The 24,306-nt window shown below is 39.1% G+C and overlaps 2 protein-coding genes across 2 annotated transcripts; both read left to right on the top strand.

Moving 5' to 3' along the window:
• Positions 1–161: 161 nt before the first annotated feature.
• On the top strand, positions 162–14,163 carry ehd3 (EH-domain containing 3). The gene is made up of 8 exons (XM_026318339.2): positions 162–1,304; positions 4,120–4,296; positions 4,848–4,945; positions 9,149–9,290; positions 9,463–9,562; positions 9,732–9,902; positions 11,493–11,657; positions 11,736–14,163. The coding sequence occupies exons 1-8, from the start codon at positions 1,078–1,080 to the stop codon at positions 12,261–12,263; spliced, it is 1,608 nt and encodes a 535-aa protein (XP_026174124.1). The 5' UTR covers positions 162–1,077; the 3' UTR covers positions 12,264–14,163.
• An 8,628-nt stretch (positions 14,164–22,791) lies between these two features.
• Positions 22,792–23,884, top strand: LOC113137340 (C-C motif chemokine 5-like). The gene is made up of 3 exons (XM_026318921.1): positions 22,792–22,950; positions 23,278–23,389; positions 23,482–23,884. Exons 1-3 carry the CDS (start codon positions 22,872–22,874, stop codon positions 23,609–23,611), a joined length of 321 nt encoding a protein of 106 aa, XP_026174706.1. The 5' UTR covers positions 22,792–22,871; the 3' UTR covers positions 23,612–23,884.
• The last annotated feature ends 422 nt before the right edge of the window (positions 23,885–24,306 follow it).

Raw genomic sequence — 24,306 nt, 5'->3', positions numbered from 1 at the left:
GAGCTGATAGTACTTGCTCTGAGAAAGGGAGGTCTTGTGGTCTTTCCTGTCCCCCAGGTGGCGCGCTGTCTTTCAGCGGCAGCTCCTCCACTCCTCCCCATCCATAGGCGTCCTCCGGGCCGGCTTCAGCTCCCGCATCACCGGGGCGGGACCGCGGTGGGCCGGGCTGCACTTCCGGCGGGCTCGGGTTTCTTCGCCTGGGCATTTAAATCGAGCTGCAGGACATCAGCTGCTCCTACAGTCAGCGCTGTGCTGTGACAGAAAATAACCCGCAGCGGTAGCGAAACAGGTTGCTCTTCTTTTGGACTGGAAAGCGACAGAAAAGGTCGTTGTTCCGCAGGAGGTGCGGGTTGTTTTGCGGGCGGAAGAGCGGGAGCAGCTGAACAATAACGGCGGTCGCGCTGTGACAGCAGCTCGGTGCATCATTTTGGGGACTCCTCTGCTCGGTCCTGCACGAAATTGAACCGGTAACGTGACGTCGTGCGTGAGCAGAACGATTTAGGCTTTTCTGGGAAGTGTTTGTTTACTGAAATAGATTGGTAAACAAAAACAACATCATTAAATGTGGTGTTTTTGAGGCTCGGGGGCGTAAGTGGCCTGGACTTGTGAAGATAGTCACTGGGTTTAAATGGTTAGATTTAGATTCTCATAAACTGATCAAGCATTTTGGCTTTTTATTATCTGTAGACCACAAAATAGTCTTAACAAAGCTGATTAAGGCTAAACCTTTGGTATTATTATCAATAGCAAACAGTCACCACCCATTTAAAGAAAATTTCCAGCAAAACCCCTAACCCACTAAAAAGCAACAATTTTCAGTGTGTATATGTTGCTTTTTTAAAATTAGGCAAAGTTACTAACTTTTCTGACTTTATGAAATGTGTCTTAAATAAAGAAACTCTAACTTTAAGACAAATACCTGATCCCTTAAGGATAAAGCACATTTGTAGACTTATTACAACAGAGTAATAACCTGCCTATCCGCAAGAGATTAAGTTGCCGAGCTCATCAACAAACAACACCTTTGACTAGTTACACCAATTTGAGGCTTAACTAGTCCAACAACAACCAGCAGCCATGTTCAGCTGGCTTGGAACCGACGACAGGAGAAAGAAGGAGCCAGAAGTGTTTCAGACTGTCAGTGAAGGACTGAAGAAGCTTTACAAGACCAAACTCCTGCCCCTGGAGGAAAGCTACAAGTTCCATGAGTTCCACTCCCCGGCTCTGGAGGATGCTGACTTTGACAACAAGCCCATGGTCTTACTGGTTGGACAGTACTCCACCGGCAAGACGAGCTTCATACGGTGAGAACACAGCACATGCAGCCGTGAACACAGGTGACAAGCCTTAGATATAAAGGAGGATCACACAAAACATGAGGCAGAGGCCAGCAGAATGATAAAAAGTCAGATGATGACACACCCAAACTGGCTTTTGCTTCTCTCAGCTTTAGCAGTGAAGCAGTTTGAGAGCAAGATCGAAAGAAGAGGAGTGCAGTGAAGTGGGTCTGAGCAAAGCAGAACTGGCACAGAAAAAAATCCCAACCAAAACAATATGAAAACAAGAAAGAGAAAGAAAACCCATCACACACACATAAAAACACTCAGAGCTTCAACCCACACTTCTGCAGGCTTTACTGAATCAACGAAAAGTGTATATGACAGCCTATATAACACACCCACACACACATAAACGATGCATATGGAGGCAGCACTGCCTGGCACTGCAGCCGCCCTCGATGAGGTGTGTATACATTTGCATCAGGAACAGCTTCCAACGTAATTTTTGGAAAAGATCCTCAATACTGTTTGTCAAACAGCTGGACAGCACAGGTTTAAAAAAAGGTGCCAAATACATGCCTAACTTTACATACATCTAAATTTGTTTTTGTCTTAGCTGCATGACTGCCTTCATTGTTTACATCTTTCTCAAAGAGACATATTCATTATAAAATAATGTTGAATATTCAATCAGTTTTCCGGGGGTTACTAAATGTACTAAATGTGTGCATGCATGGCAGTGAGAGATATTAGCAGCTGAGCGTTGGGCCTCTTTTAATCTGCAGGGCTGCTCTTGCCCCCTTTGACACAGACACACAGACACAGACACACACACACACACACACACACACAGACACACACACTCTTGCAGAGCATTGTAGGTAATTAGTGGGGTAGGCCTTTGAAAGCCAGAGTGAGGATGCTGTTAGAGACTTCCTGCTATAAGACAGGGAAGCGCAGACAAGCTCCCTCTCTTCTTCCTCGCCTGCCTCTAATATGCTCTTTCCTTTTTCTTTTTACTATTTTACCCATGACAACAACCAGCGATCAGCCTGATCCTACACCACCGTCACTGCAACAGTAATATGCAGAATGCACAAACTGCTGAGTGACCCTCAGTCAGAGCTGCTGCGCTCTTGGCATCTCTTTCATTTCATATTACAGAGTCACACCATGTGTCAGAGTGGTAGTTTGTACTTTGTTAGTAGGTCAGGCACGGATGTGCTTGGATATTCTGAATTCATGACTTTCCTGCAAAAACAAAGTGATTGTTTGTTGGTATTAAAATTATATTAGATTAATATAAACTTAAAATGTAATTGGTGGTTAATCAGGGATCAGTAATCTGAGCCTGTCTTCATTTTTCATTTAAAGCTATTGATTTTACTTTGTTCCAAATTTTACTCTTTGAATCTTTCAAAGATCAAAATATTAATAGCATACACATGTTTTCAAGATGAGCAGGCATATTTTAATATTCAATAATAATATAGTAATAAAAGGTGAAAAAAACATCACCTCCTTTAAACTATATAAACTATAACACTGAGGTTTGTAAAGCCTGTGCCTGTCATTCTCACATTTATATCACTAGCAGCATATAAATACTGTGAAGAATGTGCTAAACAAAAAAATATGCATGAACTGGTATGTATAGGAACTACACACACACACACACACACACACACACACGCACGCAGACACACGCACACGCACACACACGCACACACACACACATAGTGCTATCAAGCATACAGAGTAGATAATGCACATATGCAGAACCTCCCCACAGAGAGCAGGACTCACACTATAGGCAGAGAGATGGCTCTACCAGGCACTGCTGGCTCCTCTGAAAAGGTGTGTGCATTTGTGGAGAGTTTGTATAAGGGAATCATCATTACATCTGGTACAAGTTAAAATTCATGCACATCCCACACTCACACTTGAAATTGATGGTCCTTCTGGCTGTAAATCTCCTTTTTTATCATCTGCTTTCACATTGTTGGTATTGTAAAAGTCAACAGAAACTCACCAATCCTTATTTGAAAAATGTATGATGTCACTGAATTAACAACTGATGATTCAAGCTTGTCACAGAGGAGTGCAAAAGTTTACATTTGTTGTAAGTTGAATGCAAAATGCATTCACAAATTTTGGGCTGATTTGTAAATGTTTTAAAACTCCTTTAAAAAAAATGCACAGATCCATAGATGCATCTAATCAAATGTTTGGTGAGAGGGTTTGCTCGGTCCATATGGTTAGTAATAAACTCAATGCTGCTGGTTATAGAACCAGTGTATGGCAGCCATCCAGCCTATTATGATGTAAAACTCCCCTTATTCTTGTTCCAGCAGCTTCTAATTCAGGACAGAGCTGTTGTCTCACAAATTCTGAATTGCATTCACCATCCAGACCAATTTCCTATCCGCATAATCCTTACAAAAAGTCAAGTTATTAGTTATTCTGAAATTTGAAGATACAGCTGTAGCACACACATCTGTTCAGTTACCATGCAATTAGTTAACTATGGTGGGAGAACTTAAGGTCATTCAAAGCTATTATTTTCTGGCTTGACTGTAACATAGCTACACTAACATTACTTCTCTGTTTTACCGATACAAATACTTAAAAGTACAATAGCTCATTGTCTCGGGTTCTATCTTCTGAAAAAGAAAATGAGATGTTTCTGATGACAACATATGCACTCGATCTATGTCAGAATAAATCAACCTTACATAAAAGCCTTTTTGGTATGATGGATTAACATTATTGTCATCAGAAACATCTCATTTTCTTATCTTGTTTAGTTTAACGCTATGTCTTCATGTCTCACCTCCAGCTACCTGTTGGAGCAGGATTTTCCTGGAATGCGGATCGGTCCTGAACCCACCACAGATTCCTTCATCGCGGTGATGCACGGCGACACAGAAGGAGTCATCCCTGGCAACGCTTTGGTTGTTGACCCCAAGAAGCCCTTCAGAAAGCTGAACGCATTTGGAAACGCATTCCTCAACAGGTAAACACCTTGCACACCCACGCTTACAAACACTCCCAAAGTGTTAGCTGAATTGCACTGATAACAGATGCATTAAAATATCTTTGGACCTATTTATGCTGAAAATGTTATACAGAGGTGAAGTATGTTAATGTGAAAGGAAAGATTGAGGAAGAGAGTGGAGACGAAAGAGTGAGAATTCACATAACAGCTCTACATTCTTGTGTGATTGAATTTCCCTCTGCTCACTGGTCAGACCGTTCTCTGTTAATGGCGGTCTATGTGCGTGTGTGTGAGAGAAAGTAACACCCAGTCATCTTTGCAGAGTCATCCCTATAGAAAAGAGAAACTGCCAAAAACCCCTTGCTCTTCTATTAAAGAAGAAAGACAAAATGCTGTCAGTGTGGATCAGGGGGTTCACAGTGAGGATGGCTGCTAATCTGTGGGGAGGGAGAGGCCCAGTGTGGGGTGATGTTTGTTAAGACATTTTACACTTCTGTCCTGATGCTTTTATGCCTCCTCCTCTCTTTGTGTGTGTGTGTGTGTGTGTGTGTGTGTGTGTGTGTGTGTAGGTTTGTGTGTGCCCAGCTGTCTAATCCAGTGCTGGAAAGCATCAGTGTGATCGACACACCAGGGATTCTGTCTGGAGAGAAACAGAGAATCAGTCGAGGTAAAACATCACACTCGAGATCCTCACACTTTTATCTTCCACTGTTTATGTTATATGTGTGTGTGTTTATGTGTGTGTGAGTGTGAGAGAGAGTGTTTGTATACTGGACAAGCTCAGCTGCAGCCCCCTAGTCACACTGAACTACAGTGTCAGCATTTCCTTTGGGTGCGTGTGTGTGTGTTTATTTTAGCTATCAGGAGGATAATGTCATTCATTTCAAAGAACAGGAAGCAGTGACAAAAAGATGAGCTTAAAGTGCACTCTCACACACACATGCACATAGTTTCAGATTTGTCATACACCGGTGTACTGATTTGAAAACAACAATGATAAGCTTGTCTTATGCAATCACACAGTATGTGTGTTTCACTTTCATTTCAATGAAAATAATGACAGACTTTACCAGGACTTGCTGTTTTAGTTGAGGTTACATATGTTTTAGATTTCAATAAGAAAGAAAAGTTAAGTATATTTTTCTGATTAACTCTCTTTAAAGTAATTTCTGAACATAAAAAACCACCAGAGAACCATTCAAACAGTACTGAGACCAAGGCAATGTTTTGAAAATCCCTCAGCACCACTGAAGATCATTCTGTTTTTATGAAAAACTGGAGTATTCAAGACACGGTTATTACTAGTACTATTATCAGAATCTTCTGGAAAAAACAATAGTGGTAGCAAAGATACCAGATTGGAGCTGTAGTTTTGAACTGAATGAGACTACAGTTGGAAGAGACATTTAGGTGTGAATTCTTACAGGAATCCCCCCCCCCAGCTTTCTTTCACGTTGATATGTGTGGCATGGCTGACATTCCCGAAGCTAAAAGCTGGCATTGCCATACCAACCACTAACATGAACAAAAAGAGTGCAGACAATTAAAAACGCTCATAATTTACTCTCTCTCTCTTTTTACTCTCTTTTGATCCTCTTTTCTGTTTTGCCTGTTTTTTATGCCAAGTGAGTCCCATATTGTGTCTGTTTCACCCAAAATCTGTTCACATTTGTCATCGTCATTTGTAGTTGCCTGTTTTCATGCTTGTGTGTAGTGCTAAACATTAAATAATTTATAATTTTTTTTTAATGTTCAGCATAACAGTAAAAATAGATTAGTACTAAAGGATTGTGATCAGAGCAGATCCCAATAGAATAAAAATCCTTTGTGAAGTTCAGTTATCCTCATTTGTAAATATAGATTATCTGTACTCAAAGTTGATTGTGATCTGCCATCAGTTAAGGTTGAGGCCTTGGTATCCACAACACAAAGAGAGAGCTACCCCTTTTTCCTAAATCAACATAATGATTTTAAAATGATGTGATGATACTATATTTCCTTGCTCAAGGCAGCATAGCTGTGTCTCCAAAAGTTGCACAGTATCATAAAATTCAGTATGCTTATATGATAAAATATGTACGCGTACTTACACAGTTTCAAAGGCTGAAAAGGAACAGTGCGGGGTTCAGTATATTACATCATAATAAGGGACAGTCTTCTGGGATCTCAGTCTTTTTCAGAACTTGAGCATGGAGACACGTTTGCCATGATGGTGGTGGTGTCTGCAGCTTGTCTGTGGAGAAACAGAGAATGAATGTCTTGTCAGTGCTTACACAATTTCAGACTGTGTTTGTATTTGGCAGTACTTTAACCGCAACACAACCCACATCAACTCTGCTCTACTTTCTGTTTGTATGGTCAGAGTGTCCCTTCTACACATTGTCAAATCAAATAAGCAGCACAGGGAGGTGTGACCCTGCCATTGTCTGTTAGATATAAATGAAAACATGCTAATATTAATCTCTACTGAGTCAGCCCAGCTGTGTTTTCTCTGGGGACTGTGTGTATATGTGTGTGTTCATTCCTCACCCATTTCCATGTGTTTGTTTAGTACATGTAATGTATAGGTTTCCATGTTTCTGTTGTGTATACTGGTGTGATATTTGAATGCCATGTGTGTCATTCTTTGCCATTATTACTTTTTTTCACCATGTTGCATCATTTTATCAGTTTGTATTCTGTGTGTGTGTGTGTGTGTGTGTGTGTGTCTAGATGAGGACTTGTCAGGCTATAGCTGTCTGCATAGATGTCCTTATGGAGGTATTGTAGATAATAAATTAGGAGATCAACCAGCAGCAAAAAGGCTAACTATAGTGATATCTTGACTTTGAAGAATTTATGGACCGTTACATGTTCTTCACCGGAGTCTTGTCACATGGTTTTAGAAAAAAAAAAAACGTACATTTGTCTTTAAGTTTGTCTTAGTAGCTAAAAAGTCAGCTTTATCTAATTTGTCCCCATTTTTGGGGGGAAACTGACAAACTTAGCCAGGGTGGCTGAGTTTTATTCAGATATCTTCTGGGTTTTAGATTTTCTATAAAAATGTATTATTATATAATATTATTATTATTATTATTAAACAGTATTATATAGCTTTATTATATTAACAAGGACTAATAATAACACTGGCAGTCTGTCCAGTCTTTTCCATCCAAGCTACCTCAACATTTCCACGAGATGTGGCATTCACTGTCCACAGAAAACTACTAGTAATTACTACTAGTAATCCTCAAGGTTTTCACCACCATCAGGTTTTCAGGTTTTCCTTCATTTTTGGTTCATATTTTAATGTACCATTGAGTCAGAAAATAAACTTTGCAGGATTTTAATTACCACTTGACCTTTTCTACATGGTTACCATCAATACAAACTTTCCATTTACAGACCTATTAAAGTAAGGTTGTAACAGTCCTTCCATATTGTGTAACAAACTTAGCAGTCTAAATGTGGTGCATGCACGTATGATATATAGTGTTGTTACTCACCACACCATGTGAAAGGTGCACCGTGTGAAGAATTAATCACCAAAATTCAAAATTTCAAGGTATCCATCTTTCTTTTAACCCTCCAAAGCTTTGCTCGAACAACAGTGTGGCCTCTTTGTCCTCTCAGCTGTGCTCACACAGAACAAAAAAAGACACAGCTACAGCCAGTTTCTATGTTTTACATACTTTCTGTGACCACTGCTAAACTTTATCTTACATCCCAGAGGACCAATCAACGTTAAAGTTTTTTAAAGTTAGCCATTGCAGAAATCATTGTCTTGAGTATATTTCCTCTACTGGGAAGAGCTGCTGTGTAGCCACAGTTACAATGGCAGCAGTACAGCAAGTATGTAAAAGGGGATTTTTTATCATAGCTATGTCTGTGTAGTGAGACTGAAGACGGATCGTCCAGGTCAGATTCAGACGAGCCACAGTTAGAATAAATGTAAAGCCTGTAGGATTGAGTTTGTAATTGAAGGGAAGAAGATTTTTTCACAAACATAGCTCTTCAGAAAATCCATTTGACATTCACCATATTAACATGAAGCTACCACCCACTACCTACTGACACTGAATGCCTCCTAACCGCTATTTCATAATCTCAACTGTATGAGTTTTACAACTGATTCTGCATCTCATATGTGCCCTTCAGTGTTGGTTGGAAATTTAAGCTCACTAATCCAGCACTCCTTTGTTCTTTGTTCTCCTCTCATATCCGTTGGAATTTCTCCAGGTTTGTCCTTGAGCAAAATGTAGAAAGTCAAAGAAGTCAGTGATGGACTCCTGCTGACAGACTCAGTCATTGACTCATTTATTATTAACTTATTCATTGGCTCATTCATTCATTAATTAGTTCAAAGGGTCATGATTGCATTGCACTTGTACTGTATATATGGTTATAAAGCCAAAACATTTTTAATTATTATCTTAAATAGATTATTACAGAAAAAATGACGGAACATGTGGTTTCCTCCCTCATTTTTTTTTTTTTAGAAGCCACTTGGCAACACTGGCTCCATCAATAAAGACATTTTTTCCATGACCTCAAGCTATTGTAATGATTTTCTTCTGGGAATTTTACAACATAGCAATCAAGGTTCATGGTTCAGTTCTTGAATAATAGGTAATGTGAGCACCAGGATTAACACTTTCAGTATTGTTCACCATCAATTCAAACTCCCTTGGTTCATGTTCCATTGTACCTGGAGGGAGATGAGAACTAAGAAATGGGAAATACAACGAAGAAGGAATCAATCATCTATTAATCTTATATTCTCTTTTTATCTAACCCCTCCCTTCCTTTGTTTGAATTCTTAATCTCACCTTTTATTTCACACCCCAAACACTTTTTCGGATCCTCTCCTTTCCTGCCCTTCTCCTCTCAGGCTATGACTTTGCAGCTGTCTTGGAGTGGTTTGCAGAGCGAGTGGACAGGATCATACTTCTGTTTGACGCTCACAAGCTGGACATCTCTGACGAGTTCTCAGAAGTGATAAAGGCCCTGAAGAACCATGAAGACAAAATCAGGTAATCTAGGGTTGTTTAAAGGTATCTTTTTAACAAAATCTACACGAAGGAGACATGAACATTTGCCCAGTCCACCTATGCACATCAACCTTAAGTGAAAGCACTCATGTAATATTAACGTGAGAAGCTGTTTGTTGACATCACCGCTGTTCTCTCCCCTTGTTTTGTTCAGAGTTGTGCTGAACAAGGCTGATCAGATAGAGACCCAGCAATTGATGAGAGTCTATGGTGCCCTGATGTGGTCACTAGGAAAAATAGTCAACACCCCTGAGGTATAGTAATGTATCAGCATGCTTCAGCTGTCATTTCTTCTATAGGTTTTCTGAGGAAATCTAAAGACATAGTGTGCTGTTAGTTGGTTTGTGTCTTTATTATGTCTTATTTTATCTTGTTTTGGTCCCACCTGCTATTAATTTTTAATTTGCTCTCCCTCACTGACAGGTGATCCGTGTATATATCGGTTCATTTTGGTCCCACCCTCTGCTGATTCCTGACAACAGGAAACTGTTTGAGGCGGAGGAGCAGGATTTATTTAAGGACATTCAGTCTTTACCGAGAAATGCAGCACTTAGAAAACTCAACGATCTGATCAAGAGGGCAAGACTGGCCAAGGTAAAGGACAAAGAAACATGCCCAGTAAATGTGCGTGTTATATTATAAGCACCGGTACGTGTCTGCAGAAGGATTAACATCTAACCCATACTATAACTTTAGTCCACTTTGTTTTAACAAACAGTCCCATTTATTTTCTGAAAGAATTGAACCTAAACTTATAAAGAAATAAGAAATAAAGAAATTTCTAGGAATGATGACACATTTATATTGTTAGACATTGGAAATAAACATAAAACAAACTTTGTCGTAACATTAAATCTTCAGGACAGGTGTGTGTGTTATTTATTCTCCCTATTATTCACTCAGCCTCTCACACCCTGTCCAGCTGTTAACCTTGACAGAAAAAGTTTGTCTGTCACAGAACCAATAGAGCCAGACAAATATTACTATCCTCTTCTGAGTGATTTATTTCCTATTTCCTCGCCAGGAAGTCAGGTATGAGAGGCGACAGGCCGCTGCCTGTTGTAGTTCGAGGAAACAGAGGATGTACCCACACACAATGTCAAAAACACACACACGCATGCATGCACATGCACATGCACACACACGCACACACACACACACATTTATCAAGCTGAGAGCTGAGCCCAGTTTTCCTGTTTGACAGCTGATAGGGCGGGTGTGTGTGTATGTTCTCTGACGAGCTTCAAGGGCATGAGGTGGATTCAGGGAAACACACACATCACCACAGCAACGTAACAAGTACGGGTTGTCCAATTACTTTTCCGTTGTTTAGTTTGCGTTGAATATTAAAAACAAATGTCACTCTTACGGTAATCTGAGAGATTTAGGGTATGACTAATCCGTTTAAAGGGGTGTTAGGAGTCCCCAGACGCCATAATCACAACAGTCTGCTGCTTGTGATGTTACATTTATGGCATTTATCAAAAGCTGTTATCTATAAAAATTACATGAGACATAAAACAATGAAAGTCGAATTGGCAAAAAAAAAAAAAAAAAGAAACTGCAAATATAAGTGGGTTTGGGAGTAGCTTTGTTTTTAATCTAATGTTTTCCTTCATAACTACTTCATTTTTGTTGAATTATTTTTGACCTTGTTTAAAAAGATGGTTAACACAGTACCTGTTTGTTTTTTTGTAATTCCATAATAGGATGAGTTACTCCTAAGAATTAGAATCCTATTTTAATCAAAGCAATCCCAGTTTTTTAAGTGTTTGTGGCATTTTTCTGTCATACATATTTATCTTGATATGCAATAGCTTCTATTCAGTCTGCCTTTCCCACAGTGGATTCAAATGGCATCCACACGCACAAGAAATCCACAGGAAATGAGGACTGCATGTTTTGGGGGAAAAAAAACATTTGGAAAACAAGAGCATGTGTACTGTAATGATGTAACCTGGAACAGTGGAACAACAGGACCCTGGTATTTAAGTACAAACAAATCTGCGTCAGTCTGTGACTTGTATAATTAAGACTTATTTTAGCATAACCACACCAGTAACTACAAATGTTTTGAAATACGCCAGAACTGAAACCTTAGAGATTAAATACTATAAACTATAAAGAGGCTGATGTAAACTTTCTGCCCCAGTCAATTTTGCAGTTTTCACTCTTCACATGCAGGTCCATGCTTACATCATCAGCTCACTGAAGAAAGAGATGCCATCTGTGTTCGGGAAGGAGAATAAAAAGAAAGAACTGATCGGCAGTCTGGGAGATATTTACAAACGCATTGAAAGAGAACATCAGATATCACCTGGAGATTTCCCCAACCTGAAGAAGATGCAGGTAAATTGGAAAGTGAGGGAAGGTGGATTTACAAATAGAAGCTTAGATGTTTTGTTTAACCTCTCTTATCTCTTTCAGGATCAGCTCCAAGGTCAGGATCTCACCAAATTCCAGCCTCTGAAACCCAAACTCCTGGAGGCAGTTGACGACATGCTAGCCAACGACATTGCCAGCTTAATGGTCCTGGTCCGCCAAGAAGAAACCCAGCGCCCCAACCCGGTTGTGAAGGGCGGTGCATTCGATGGCACCTTGGACGGCCCATTTGGCCACGGATACGGCGAAGGAGCAGGGGAAGGCATTGATGAAGCTGAGTGGGTTGTTGCGCGTGACAAACCAGCTTACGACGAAATTTTCTACACATTATCTCCTGTCAACGGGAAGGTGACAGGAGCCAACGCCAAGAAGGAGATGGTGAAGTCAAAACTGCCCAATACAGTGCTGGGAAAGATCTGGAAGCTGGCAGATATTGATAAGGATGGGATGCTGGATGACGAGGAGTTTGCGTTGGCCAATCACCTGATTAAAGTGAAACTGGAAGGACATGAACTGCCCTCAGAGCTACCTGCACACCTGGTCCCTCCATCTAAGAGGAAAATACCAGAGTAAATGTAACATAATCAAAATCCCCCTGCCCTAAAAAGCCCATACATAGCCCCTCCTCCCTTAGAGAATAATGTCTGCTATTAAAATAGAAATATTCCTGTAGCATTATAACAGAAAACTGAGGTTACATAGCATTTAAACCAATTTAGACCCCCAACTCCAAACCTTCAGCTCAGTGTCCTATTTTATATTTAAAGAAGGGGTGTTAGAGATGTTAGGACGACTGATATGGTGGTTGTAAAGTAAAACAAATTAAAAGTCTAAAACAAGAAACACTGGACTACAGCAAAATGTAGGTTGATCTAAACCACTGGAAGCTAATTGGAGAGATGCAACAATGTGAAGATAAAAAGAAAGAGCAAAAAATGTAGTCGAAGGTCATTTGGGGGAAAGAAGACTAGAATACAAGAATCTAAATTTACAATTTATCCAATTTAAACTTTATCTATAATTAAAAAATACACATATTATTACTGTATTACTATCTGTAATCAATACAGGACACTCAGCTGTATTCCACACAGCTGCCAATACATTTCACAGGCCTTGGAGCTCAAGTCCCTGCATTATTCCTGGCACGGCTGAGTAGTCTGGCTTTTGTTTCATGGCTACTTGTTAAACAACTACAAAGATTTCCAGCAAAGTGAGAATAGAAACTAACACTTATTAACGTGTAAAAGCACACACACACAGTTTTATAAACACACAGTGGCCGAGTGGTGCACTTTGCTGTGTAACATCTCCAGTCACCACTAGAAGGCCTCAAACACTTAATAATTTTCTCAAACTGTAATTGTTGATAATGTTCCTGTGTGGGATGGGGTTTCTGACAGCACCATCTATGACTGCAGCACCTGAATAGACAATGAAAGGACGTTTTTCAATGAAGGTGGGACATGTTTCTCTAATGGGGAAACAAAGCAGAAAAAAAAAAAACAGGTTGTCTAGTACAGTTTTTACATTGTTCTGAATCTCATTAACAAGTTTGAAAATACTGTGACTTTAATAAGAAACTATACTGTGGGTATTGTTGACATTCTCATTATAAATGTATGAGACTGTGGATGTTGAATTAGCAGACGATCTATGTGGGCACATCCTGACTGTTGTATGAATGCATATGACCATTATGTTAACTGTTATATGTTATGGTTTGTATTGTACATGTATGTGTATGTTAATAAGTCCAATGGATAATTTAGTCTAATCTAACCCGACAGTCCTTAGAGTGAACACACAAGTGTTTGCTCATTATGTGATAACAAAACTCACTATTTCATGTATTTAAATTTTACACATGTAATAAATGTAATTCCTCTCTTAAGGATTCTTCAAATATAATACAGTAGCATTAAGCCAGTATAAGTGTACATATATTTCAAGTTAGGACCATGTTAGTGGTTCACGTCCAGTTCTTTTGTGAGTCTCTATAATGAGATAAAAACACTAAACTAAAATTGGATTCCCACTTAATAGGAAATGTTCACTCGTGTGTTAAGAGTTTGAGCTACTATGGTCATTTCACATCTCTTGTGTGTGTCTGTGCTGTTACTGTGAATCTACATTCGATAATAACACTGCTTGCATTCCATTAACAGATGAGGAAATCGTGCCCCATCATCTCCTGTGCTTTGCTTTGTACTAGCTCGTGTTTCATAAACGAGCCAAAGCAGACAATAAAATGTGGATTCTTTGCAAAACAAAGTTCTCCCAATTGAAGGAAGTTGTTTTTTTTTCATATGCTGATGGATTGCAACATGAAATCCTGTCTACTGGTAAAAACTCTAGGTGGAAACACTGGTGTTGTGTTATGTTTTTGTCTGATCCAATTCCTGATCTGTTCTGCACTGCTTTTCTGTCAACATAAACAGTTTGAGAGCATAATAAAAATTCATTTACTCAACTTGCTGCCCTGTTGTGCTTGTGTCAAGAGCAATCTAAGGCTTCATTTTTAGAAGAAAGATAAATTTGTATCTAGAGTCCAGATTTGATTTGCTTTAGTCTGTCCAGCCTAAGAAAATCATACGATACAAGATACAGCAGAATAAGAACCATTCTGCAAACAGATTAGATCCCGAGACCAGAAAACAGTGAGTTTGTCTTGTGCACTCAAATATGAAAATATCTTTTACTAAGTCAATAATTGAAAATTAAATTATGCAGTAAATTATTTCAATGACATTACAGTGACCAAACTCTGAAAGCCAAAACTGTCTGAAATAATTTCTCAAATCTGCAAGCCCTAAGGTTGAAACTGGACAACTACATTTCTATCAGTATTGTAGGTAGCAAACAAATTCAATGTGGAAAAAATTAATTTTCTTCCCAGAAAAGCAACAGGTCATAGGTCTGTCCCTCCATTTGTTCTCTGTGTCAGTAAACACAAAGTAAAACCAACTTAAACTGTTTGATAGAAAATGTGGACTTCATAAGGTGTGTTGAGTTCAGTGCCAACTAACAAAAAAAAAAAAAAAAATTGATGATATTGTATAGTTATTTATTTACAACATTAGACATTTACCTTACATGTAGTGTTTTCTATCAATGTATATAAGTATAGAATATTTGCTTTAACTCCAATAAGGATGTGTTTCATCAATTTGTCATTTAAAATGTTCTATTCTATGTTTCCATGAGGGTCAGATTCACTGACACTGTACAAAACATGAGCATGAGCTGAAAGTGACAGGAAACATAGCATGAGATAGTAGCACGACAAAATGGACATTACTGTATCATCTAGGGACCTCTGTGTGTAAAACCCTCATAGTGAGGACTTTCTATAGCGTGAGGACACTTTTGGCTGGTCCTGACACTGTTAAGAGGTTTGGTTGGACTTGGTCTTAGGGTAAAAGTTAGTTTTAGATTTCACTTAGTGTTAGGATAAAAATTAAAGTCAGGCATTTAGTTGTGATAATTAACATTAAAATGATAGGGAATGTGTTATGTGGAGGAGTGTTCTCACAACTATAGACAGATTGTGTGTGTGTACACATGTGGCAGGAAGTCCAAGCATCCCCTTGGACTGACCCCTTTAACATACACACACACACAGACACACACAGGCCACCTGCAGGGAAGATGTAGCCTCGTCTCCTCTCACAGAAAATTCTCTTCTACTTCACCATTTCCTGTCTCAGGCCTCACACATACACACTCGGGCACATCCATGGTTGTCTTTCTGTAGTTGGGAGGACACTCATGCAGGTTCTCATTAAGTACCCAACCTAAACCTTATTATAACCTCAAACCCTAAAACCAGGTTTTACCTACCAAACAGCTCTTAAGACCATCCCAAATGTCCTCATAATGCGGATATCAAACTAAAATTGTCCACACATTGTAATCGAGACATGCACACACTCAACTGGCCTACTGGACACAGGCCCAGGGCCACAAGAGGTCAGGGGGAACGGAAACTGTACAAACGACAACAAAATGCAAACCAGCGATAAAGAAAACAGACAGTGACTAAAATGAGGGTGCAAACAACCCCAAAAAAATAGAAAAACTATGAAGAGATACAAAACAAGTAGGACACAAATAGACACAAAAGGGCTAAAAAGGACACAAATCTATAAAGAGGCACAAAGCAACCACATCACAGACTGACTACAAATCACAAATGTAGGAGATATAGGGAGAAAGGGCGGGGGGTGGGGGGACCAGTGTTCATTGTTCAGAAACCGTCTTTGGACTGTGAAAAGGACAAAATGAACAAAAATTAATAAAGTAATAGGAAAAAACAGGCCAACTATTTTAAGTAGAGTATTTTAGTCTTTCCTGTGGAGGAATGAGACAGAACGATGGAGCGGGACCAGAAACAGAGCAGAGACACAGACAGATTGACAGTGAGGGCGACAGAAGGAGGAAAAAGAAGTCAGAGCCAGCTGAAACATGTTCACCCCTGGATTTGGTTTGGAATCTTATCTTTTCTGTAGGTTTGTCAGTGATGAAAAACATGAGTTGTCTGTCAGCAGTGATATATGGTTGTGTGTGTGTGTGTGTGTGTGTGTTTGTCTGGTGGATATAGGTACAAGGAAGTTATACATCAGGATTAAGTGTTCACAGCTAGACACACAAGGGAAGTGGTATTTCAGAAAACTGGGTGCGGATGATGCTGTCTAACACACACACACACACGTCACTGATATGAGTAATGGAGTATTGTAAACACAAGCTGATTATGTACGGTCAAGTTAGAAATGAGATGATGGCAAAATAACCTTAAAGGATATAGCCAATGGTTCTCCATTTTTGTTATGTTTCACAAATCTCACACAGAAACTGAAGACAATAAATTGTTTGCACTCATCATAACATCTTGTTTATCTGCAGACCACCTGTGCCTGTTGTCCAAAAACTGTTCAAACACACCAGTGAGCTGCACCGCTGTACTGGCTGACATGTTTCCCTCCAGATCGGTCTCTGCAACAACAGAAGTCACCTAGTGCAGCAACGAGGATGTGATCCCTCACCGGCCTCCCATTCCAAACAACGCCAAACCCAGCAGGCCCTTCTACCGCGGACTGGTCCATGCTGAAACCACAGCAGCTGAGAACACTGACACGTCCACTCGTGACTCTCTGAGTCACAGCTCATCACTGCTTTAATGAGTGTGAGTGAGTGTGAGTGAGTGTGTGTGTGTGTGTGTGGGCTTGAGAGTCACAAGGTTGGCCGAGTATTGACACCCTGCTGTTAATTACCCTCTGTCTCCATGGAGACAAGCTGAGAGTACGACATAATAACAAAGAAAAGTACAAAAAAAGTCAGAGGTAGAGCTCTGTCTGACCTCAAACTTATTACTGAGAGAGTTTTCTTTTATCTCACATGAAGAGATGATTTTTTAATTATTAAACTGTTCCTTCTAAGTGTCTACCAGGGTTCACAACACAACATGCTATTACATCCAAAGCAGGAACATAGCACAGTCATGCTTAGAAAAGTGAGGGGAAGTAATACCTGCATTTTGGTGATAATCATTCTTCAGCCAACAACAAAAAATGTTCTGTAAACATGGAAGTTATATTAAAGCTGAGTGGGTGAAATCAAAAATGAAAACAATGAATAGCATTTCACATGTTGTCTGAATTGTTGTCAGGTCATCTGTCTCAGCCATGTTTGTATCCTGTGGCTGAAGGGAACAATTAATTTGACTGCGCCCCCGTTGGTCATTCAACCCAACCTCTTCCTGGCTTAGACACAGGCCTTGGACAAGGTCGTCATCCTGCGAGAACACGTGCACGCACCTGATGCTTCCTGATGCTACGTCAACCCATTAATCTGACTGTTCCAATGCATGTCCAACATTTTTGAGCCTCCCGCAAAGCTCTGCCCTCCAAGGCTCAAATTAGCATCATCAAGTGTTAACAGTATTATAAAGGGATTAAGAAATTCCTCCACAAAGTAATGCTCAACATTTCAAAAATGATACTAATTTCAAGTGTTTTGCTTGTTATAAGAGCTCTTATAAAGCTTTCCAGCTTCATTCAGAACAAGCAGTTATGTAACAGCCTGTGTGGAGATACAGTACCTCTGGGAAGACAACAACACAATAGTTCAGATTGTTGTTAACCAGCATGATAAGACAACTTATCACAGAGCCGTCATGCTAAATTTCCTCACTGCATTATAATTCCTCCCCTTAAGACCTGAAATATAATCACCAGGATGTTACTGCATGAGAAGTTTCAGATAAAATGTCAAACATTTTTCAATTTCTCTGTCAAAACAAGACAGATATGTTCTTGATTTCAGTCCAATATCTGTCATTCTTTACTGAATGAGCTAAATGCTAATGTTAATGTTAATGCTAACTGTGACTTTTTTTTAGTTCATCATTTAACTAATGGTTGAGAAGAAAAAAAGAAACATCAGATTTTTATAATTCCTTTCTGTTCAGTTCCTCCTATGTTTGGTGATTTTCCTTAATACTATACGTGTGTGTGTGTGTGTGTGTGTGGAAGTGTGTATTCACATGCACGATCAAAATATTCATCGTTATGTAAGACATGTCCAAATGAGGAATTCTGTGATAGATTATCAGAGTACATGATGTCTTTTAGGGACAGGAGGCACCAGGTTGACTTAGCTGAAGACAGCAGCTCTCATTTGCTCTGACGTGGAAAGTAAATAGTCACTCAAGCTGATTATTATCAGTATATTCTAGTATAACAAGTATTTTTTTACATACATTACACTACATCCTGTAAAGGCAGGAACTGCACAGCCCCACAGTTGTAGATTGTAAAAATACTCTGAGGACAATTTTACTTTTAAAGTGCTCATCTTTTATTAATTCCTTCGTAGCCTGCTATATGGATGTGTTGTGCTGTAACTGTCTTACATTGCACTCAGTGTCACAGCGGAGACAGCGGAGTAAAAACGGAGGGAACACTGTATCGCTTGACGAATGAGCATCTGCTGTCTGAACTGGTCAAGGGCCAGGGTGAGGAGAGGATGTGCACTTCATATTGTTTCCCTTTCAACTGTCAAGCAGGATGTCTTCTCAGAAAACACACAGCTTAAAGATCAACATAACATAGTAATAAAAGCGCAGCATGCACATAAATTAATGCACTTTTGATGACAATCCAATTTTAAGAAAGCCCTTTAACAAACTGGCTTCAGTTTTCCTCACATATCAAAAACATTCCCTAAAACATTCCCTTGTCGATTCTCCGAAAAGGAATCCTTATTTTTTTACACATCTCACTTACAAACTTTGAGAGTGTGAAAATATTGGAGCGCTCAAATGTCCCTCTATAGTGGACACACTTTTGACAACTTCCATTGGTCCCTCTGGTGTTAAACATAAATCTTTGTATATAAAAATCAGCTGTGATTAAATCATAATATAAAAAGCAACAGCAAAAAAGAAAAAGAAACAGCAAAGACTAACTTTATATCTCCTCTCTATATATCCTTGCTGCCACCCAGTGGTCACTGAGTTACTGTAATGTTTATGTCACACACTTTCGTATATGGTAAATGCTATCTATCAGGCCACTTTATGTATGTGAAGCCCACATACAGGATGGTTATATAATGTATCATCTTACTTCATAGCCATCCAGGATTTGGGATCATCAACACTTAATGACTGAATAACAAGCAGATGAAGCAGAGGCACAGAGGATGTCAATAGCCAGGTCGATCCTATAGCAGGCCGACACTGGCTGTTTGTCAAAATTTTACTAAGTGCAGTAGCGACCCAAAGAGCAAAACAGAGAGCAAGCAGCTGACACAGCAGGTATACCGGTAACTTGCTGATCTGTTGGCGAGCATCTTGTCAGGGACTTCCCCTGCTTGCATCACTGGAAACAGAGAAAACTAAAGTTCATCCTACAGCAAGAAGAGTGACACCTGCATGTGGTACAGAAACAAAAAGCCAAATTACTGTTCGCACTATGATGAAGAATTTACAAATTACTGCTATCACAATGTCAAAACCATTAAATAACTGCTCCTGACATCTCAAAAACAATACTAATGCCTGCAGTGCCAGGTGTGGGGAGACACTCAGTGGGTTTTGCAGCGGAAAATCTACATGCGCCTGCTTTCTTTCTGATTTTGAGTATTACAGTACAATCATAATAGTAGACTATATGTGTGTATTCATTTAAAAGAACGAGAGGCCTTGTTATTTAAGTTGATACTAGATAAGGCGGGAGCTGGGGAGAGAAAATACAACAAGATCAAAAGACTACACACTGTGCAAAGTGATTCTTTTCATTAAGGTCGATCTGCTCGGAGGAAATAATGGGAACTGAGTGATTTAGGAGTGGTGCAAATTATGTGATGAGAAACAAGGACAGACAGAAAGCTACATCTGGAGATTGTTTTTGGAAGCAGGAAACCAGAGACAAGTGGATAAGAATAAAAAGAACAAAGAAATGAGACGCACTGGGTGGAAGACTTTCTCTGTATCATGCAATAAAAGAATCAATACTCCTTGTTAGTCTGTTGATAGGTATCACCATCAAGCTCATCAAACAACGAGTTACTAAAAAAATAAATAACTAAATAAAACATACATTGTACTAACCCAGAGTATGTGGCTCTGAGGTAAACGTGATTGGTAAATACAGCATCTTCTACCAAGTTTTTCATGAAACTCATATGCTAAATAAATAACGGTAATCAACATTTTCTAATTTTAAGTTCAACATAAACTCTAGCTCTCCAGTCAATCAAACCTTAAAGGCAGGGAATGAAAACAGATGTTTGACATGCTGGCAAATAGCAGGAATCAACCTGGTGGAAGTTGAACTCCTATTATCTAGACATTGATTATCATGGTGCACATTAACCTAGGGTTTGTACAAAGAGATGGAAGATGGGAAACAACTAGCTGAGGTATGAAACCCATAAATTAGCAAGTTTTATCTCTTTAAAAAATCTTTACAACATCCATCATCTATACCTGCTTATTCCTATTTTGGGTCACGGGGATCTGCTGGAGCTAATCCCAGCTCTCTTTGGGTGAAGGGCAGGGGTCCACCCTGAAGAGGTCACCAGTCCAATAACATTAGTGAAGAAATAACAATTTGTCATTTAATGGGGCTTTAATGCTGGACTGTTTCCTGGATGTGGGTATTTATTGCCTAGAAAAACATGTACTTAGTAAATAAATCAGAGGCTCAAAAATTATCAACCTGTTTTCTATTTTCAGCACTAAACAACTGACCACGATGACTAAACATAGACTGATTATCAAGTAGTTTCAGTACAGAGTACAGAGGTCAGAATACACCAGAAACATAAAGTAGAATAATAAAGTCAAGACAAGACAGGAAGGTAAGATGAGCTAATTTTCTGATCTGTGATGCTAGTTACGCCTTCTTCTTTCTACCAACCGCCAAGCGGACTTTCCACTTCAACCTTTCCAAATCAAGCCTTAATTTATTCAAGTGATGTTATTTGAGAAAATTTCTTAATATTTGCATAGTTGCTTTTGGAGCACACAAGATTTCACAAAGCTTTCTTAATATTTTTCAGTTCAACTATCCGAGACAAGTAATTAGATTGAGAAATTTAAATTAGCAAGTCTCCCTTTTGAGAAAAATTGGCTGGGTTGTGGTGATTATTTTTCATCTTGGCTTAACAGATAAAATCAGTCATCAAAGCCGCACTCTGTTTTAGGTTGTTTAGTATTTGTATTATTAAATTTCATCTTTATATTACAGGGCTACATGCAGATATTTTTCTAAAATGTCTAGTTATAAAAAAAGCTGTTTGGACGCTGTTTACAGAATATAGAGAAAATACAATCAACAGAATCATCAGGTGTAAATAAGTGAAATTCACTTGCTGTTGATGTTCATGCAACCATATTTGTGCATTCTTTTTGCACCCTGCCCCTACCTCGGCAACAAACCACAGGTTTCAGTCTGAGTTAGCAGAAAGGGTTTTAGGTTGTAATCAGCCTCCAGGTTTTGAGTTGGTGTATGCTTGTCACTGTGGTAAAATGTATCCACATGCACACACACACACACACACACATATATATCTATACATAAATGTGTGTGTGTGTGTGTGTGTGTGTGTGTGTGTGTGTATGGTTGCGTACAAATATACAACCATCTAAACGTGTCAGATCATTTAGACTCATCCAACAGTTTGAAATTAAAACATTTAAATTCATCTATTGCGAAGTGATAATCATTGAAAACAGTATTTCCAAATTAACCAAGTTTCATTATGATCTGTCTTATGTAAAAATAATTTTATTATGAACTACAGCTTCCCCTGATATTGACCTACATTATATATGTTGTGCTATTTTCTTGACAAAATGAAACTGTGTGTCTCACTATTTTAGAACTTAAAAGCTGGTGGAGAGTGAGTGTGTGTGGTTTAGGGGTTAAGGTGTCGACCACAGCATCAAAAAGAGAATAGAAAAGAGTAGAAAGGTAGAAAATAAGATCAAAAATATAAATCTATGAAAGGCTTAGGCCCAGACTGTTAACGTGCTCTAGACAAACTGTACTTTGTACATTTTTTTTTGACTTTTTCTATTTAAAATAGACAGAAACCACTGCTAACATTAAAGATCATGTTTTATCATATGAAACCATGTAATTAAAAAACAACAACAACAAAAAACACATAAAGCAGCCCTGTGGAAGCAACTTAAAACCACAGTGCATCTGCACATTGCACAACATGCATCCAATTATGCACTAACATGCACACACACACACATAGAATAACTAAAACATGTGATGCTCTCCCCTACCCGCCTGATTTTACCTTCTACTAAGAAGCGTTGACCACATGACCACAGACACGGCAGTTTCAAGGTATGGTATTTATTTTGTCATGGAACCTGTTCTACAACACATGCTTATAGCCACACACGCACATAGACACAGACAGACAGACAGACACACACACACACACACACACACACACACACACAGACACACACACACACACAGACAAACAGACACGCACGCGCACACATACACATACACAAACACACACACACCCACCCACACACACCCACGCATACGCGACTAGCAGCATATTAAAAGTGAGGGGTTGCAAGCCAAGTGGACAGAAAGAAGACAGACGCTGACGGAAAGAAATCCACACAAGATCACGACGATGATGATGATGATGAAGAACCCTATCATGCTGGTGGCCTGCACCTTGCTTTTCTCATCGCTCGCTGTCCTGGCATCTAGTAAGCTGCACATAACTTCTTTCTTTATTAACCAAAAGGCAAATCTTTATGTTTCTGTAATTATTTCTTAAATACTAGGGAAAAATTAGGGGCTACCTTGACTCATATCTGACTAAAACGATAAAGTTCCTTGATGTAAAAAGGGATTTAGGTGAAAATAAACACCTGACAAGCTTTATATTGTCTCAATTATAAGTTTTGTCATGAGAGAAGTTCCACAAAAATGTAAAGAGACAACACACACAACAAAACATAATTTTGTGTTAACATATTAGTTTTGTAATCTCTTTTACTGTTAACCTTTCTGGGTCTATGTTGCTTGCACAGACAGCTATGGACCTGACAAGTGCTGTTTTGAGTTCATCGCCAACCCTCTGCCTAGGAAGAGGGTGGTGAGCTACAGATACACTGACAACCTGTGTCCAACAGAAGGTGTCATGTGAGTGTTTTATCTTCTGCTATTAAACATCAAGTTGACAATCAATGAAAAAAAATTGATACTGAAAGGCGCCGCAATTATCTTTGTTTTAGCTTTAAGATGAGGGCTGGTGCCGAAATCTGTGCCAACCCATCTGCGGAGTGGGCCAAAAACATCATCAAGAGCAAAGAAGACGCCAATGCTGAAAAAGTGAACAACTCAGAGTCTGAAAAATCTTTCTGATCCACATGAATGTTTTAACACCACCCTATGTAAACCTCACTGAGGCAAGCAGAAGCGTGATGTAGTGGTGACCTGTAATTTATCTTCATAGCTTCTCTATTTTTATGCTGATTATTTTTCTATAAGCTTCAAGATAAATGAAAAATAACTCCTCAGATGACTTGTTTTCTGTCGTTTTATTTGTTTTTTCAAGTGTTTTATTACAGACCACCTATTTTACAGCGAATGTCCAAGCTATGCTTTCATATGATTAAAAAAAAGTGACAATTCTAACTTTCTCTTTGCTTCATTTTAAGTAAGTCAAACTTTGAATAAAAGTTCCACATTGTCAGATCTGCATCACAAAGCCTTAAAAGTCACATGCACAGAATCAGATTTAACTCCACATCAGAGCCCGTATTCATGAAGCTTCCTGAGCCTAAAAGTTGCTCCTAGTGATGAAATTCTAAGAGAATTTTCAGAATTATGACGTTTCCTTATAATTTCCCCTCAAATTTAGGACTAAATCTTAGTAAAAATAAAAATAATTCACGAAACATCTTAGCCCTAAAAACAGCTCCTAAGGTAAAAATTGTCAAGAGTAGAGAGGAGGACTTTTAAGAGGCTTAAGAGTTTCTTTAGCAGAGGACGAAAGGGCTAAAAGAAGAAATATTTTCCAAACACCGAACAATCCTGAGTTAATTAAAACGCTACAG

This window comes from Mastacembelus armatus, chromosome 24 (genome assembly GCF_900324485.2).
Source record: "Mastacembelus armatus chromosome 24, fMasArm1.2, whole genome shotgun sequence".
NCBI lineage: Eukaryota > Metazoa > Chordata > Actinopteri > Synbranchiformes > Mastacembelidae > Mastacembelus > Mastacembelus armatus.
This window is presented reverse-complemented; position numbering and strand designations above follow the sequence as displayed.

Excerpts from the sequence above, each read along its gene's own strand:
- ehd3 (XM_026318339.2), top strand. The coding sequence starts at position 1,078 with ATGTTCAGCTGGCTTGGAACCGACGACAGGAGAAAGAAGGAGCCAGAA. Across the intron at positions 4,946-9,148 it reads GAAACAGAGAATCAGTCGAG|GCTATGACTTTGCAGCTGTC; the intron begins GTAAAACATCAC and ends TTCTCCTCTCAG. Across the intron at positions 9,903-11,492 it reads AGAGGGCAAGACTGGCCAAG|GTCCATGCTTACATCATCAG; the intron begins GTAAAGGACAAA and ends CTTCACATGCAG.
- LOC113137340 (XM_026318921.1), top strand. The coding sequence starts at position 22,872 with ATGATGATGATGATGAAGAACCCTATCATGCTGGTGGCCTGCACCTTG. Across the intron at positions 22,951-23,277 it reads GCTCGCTGTCCTGGCATCTA|ACAGCTATGGACCTGACAAG; the intron begins GTAAGCTGCACA and ends TTGCTTGCACAG. Across the intron at positions 23,390-23,481 it reads TGTCCAACAGAAGGTGTCAT|CTTTAAGATGAGGGCTGGTG; the intron begins GTGAGTGTTTTA and ends TCTTTGTTTTAG.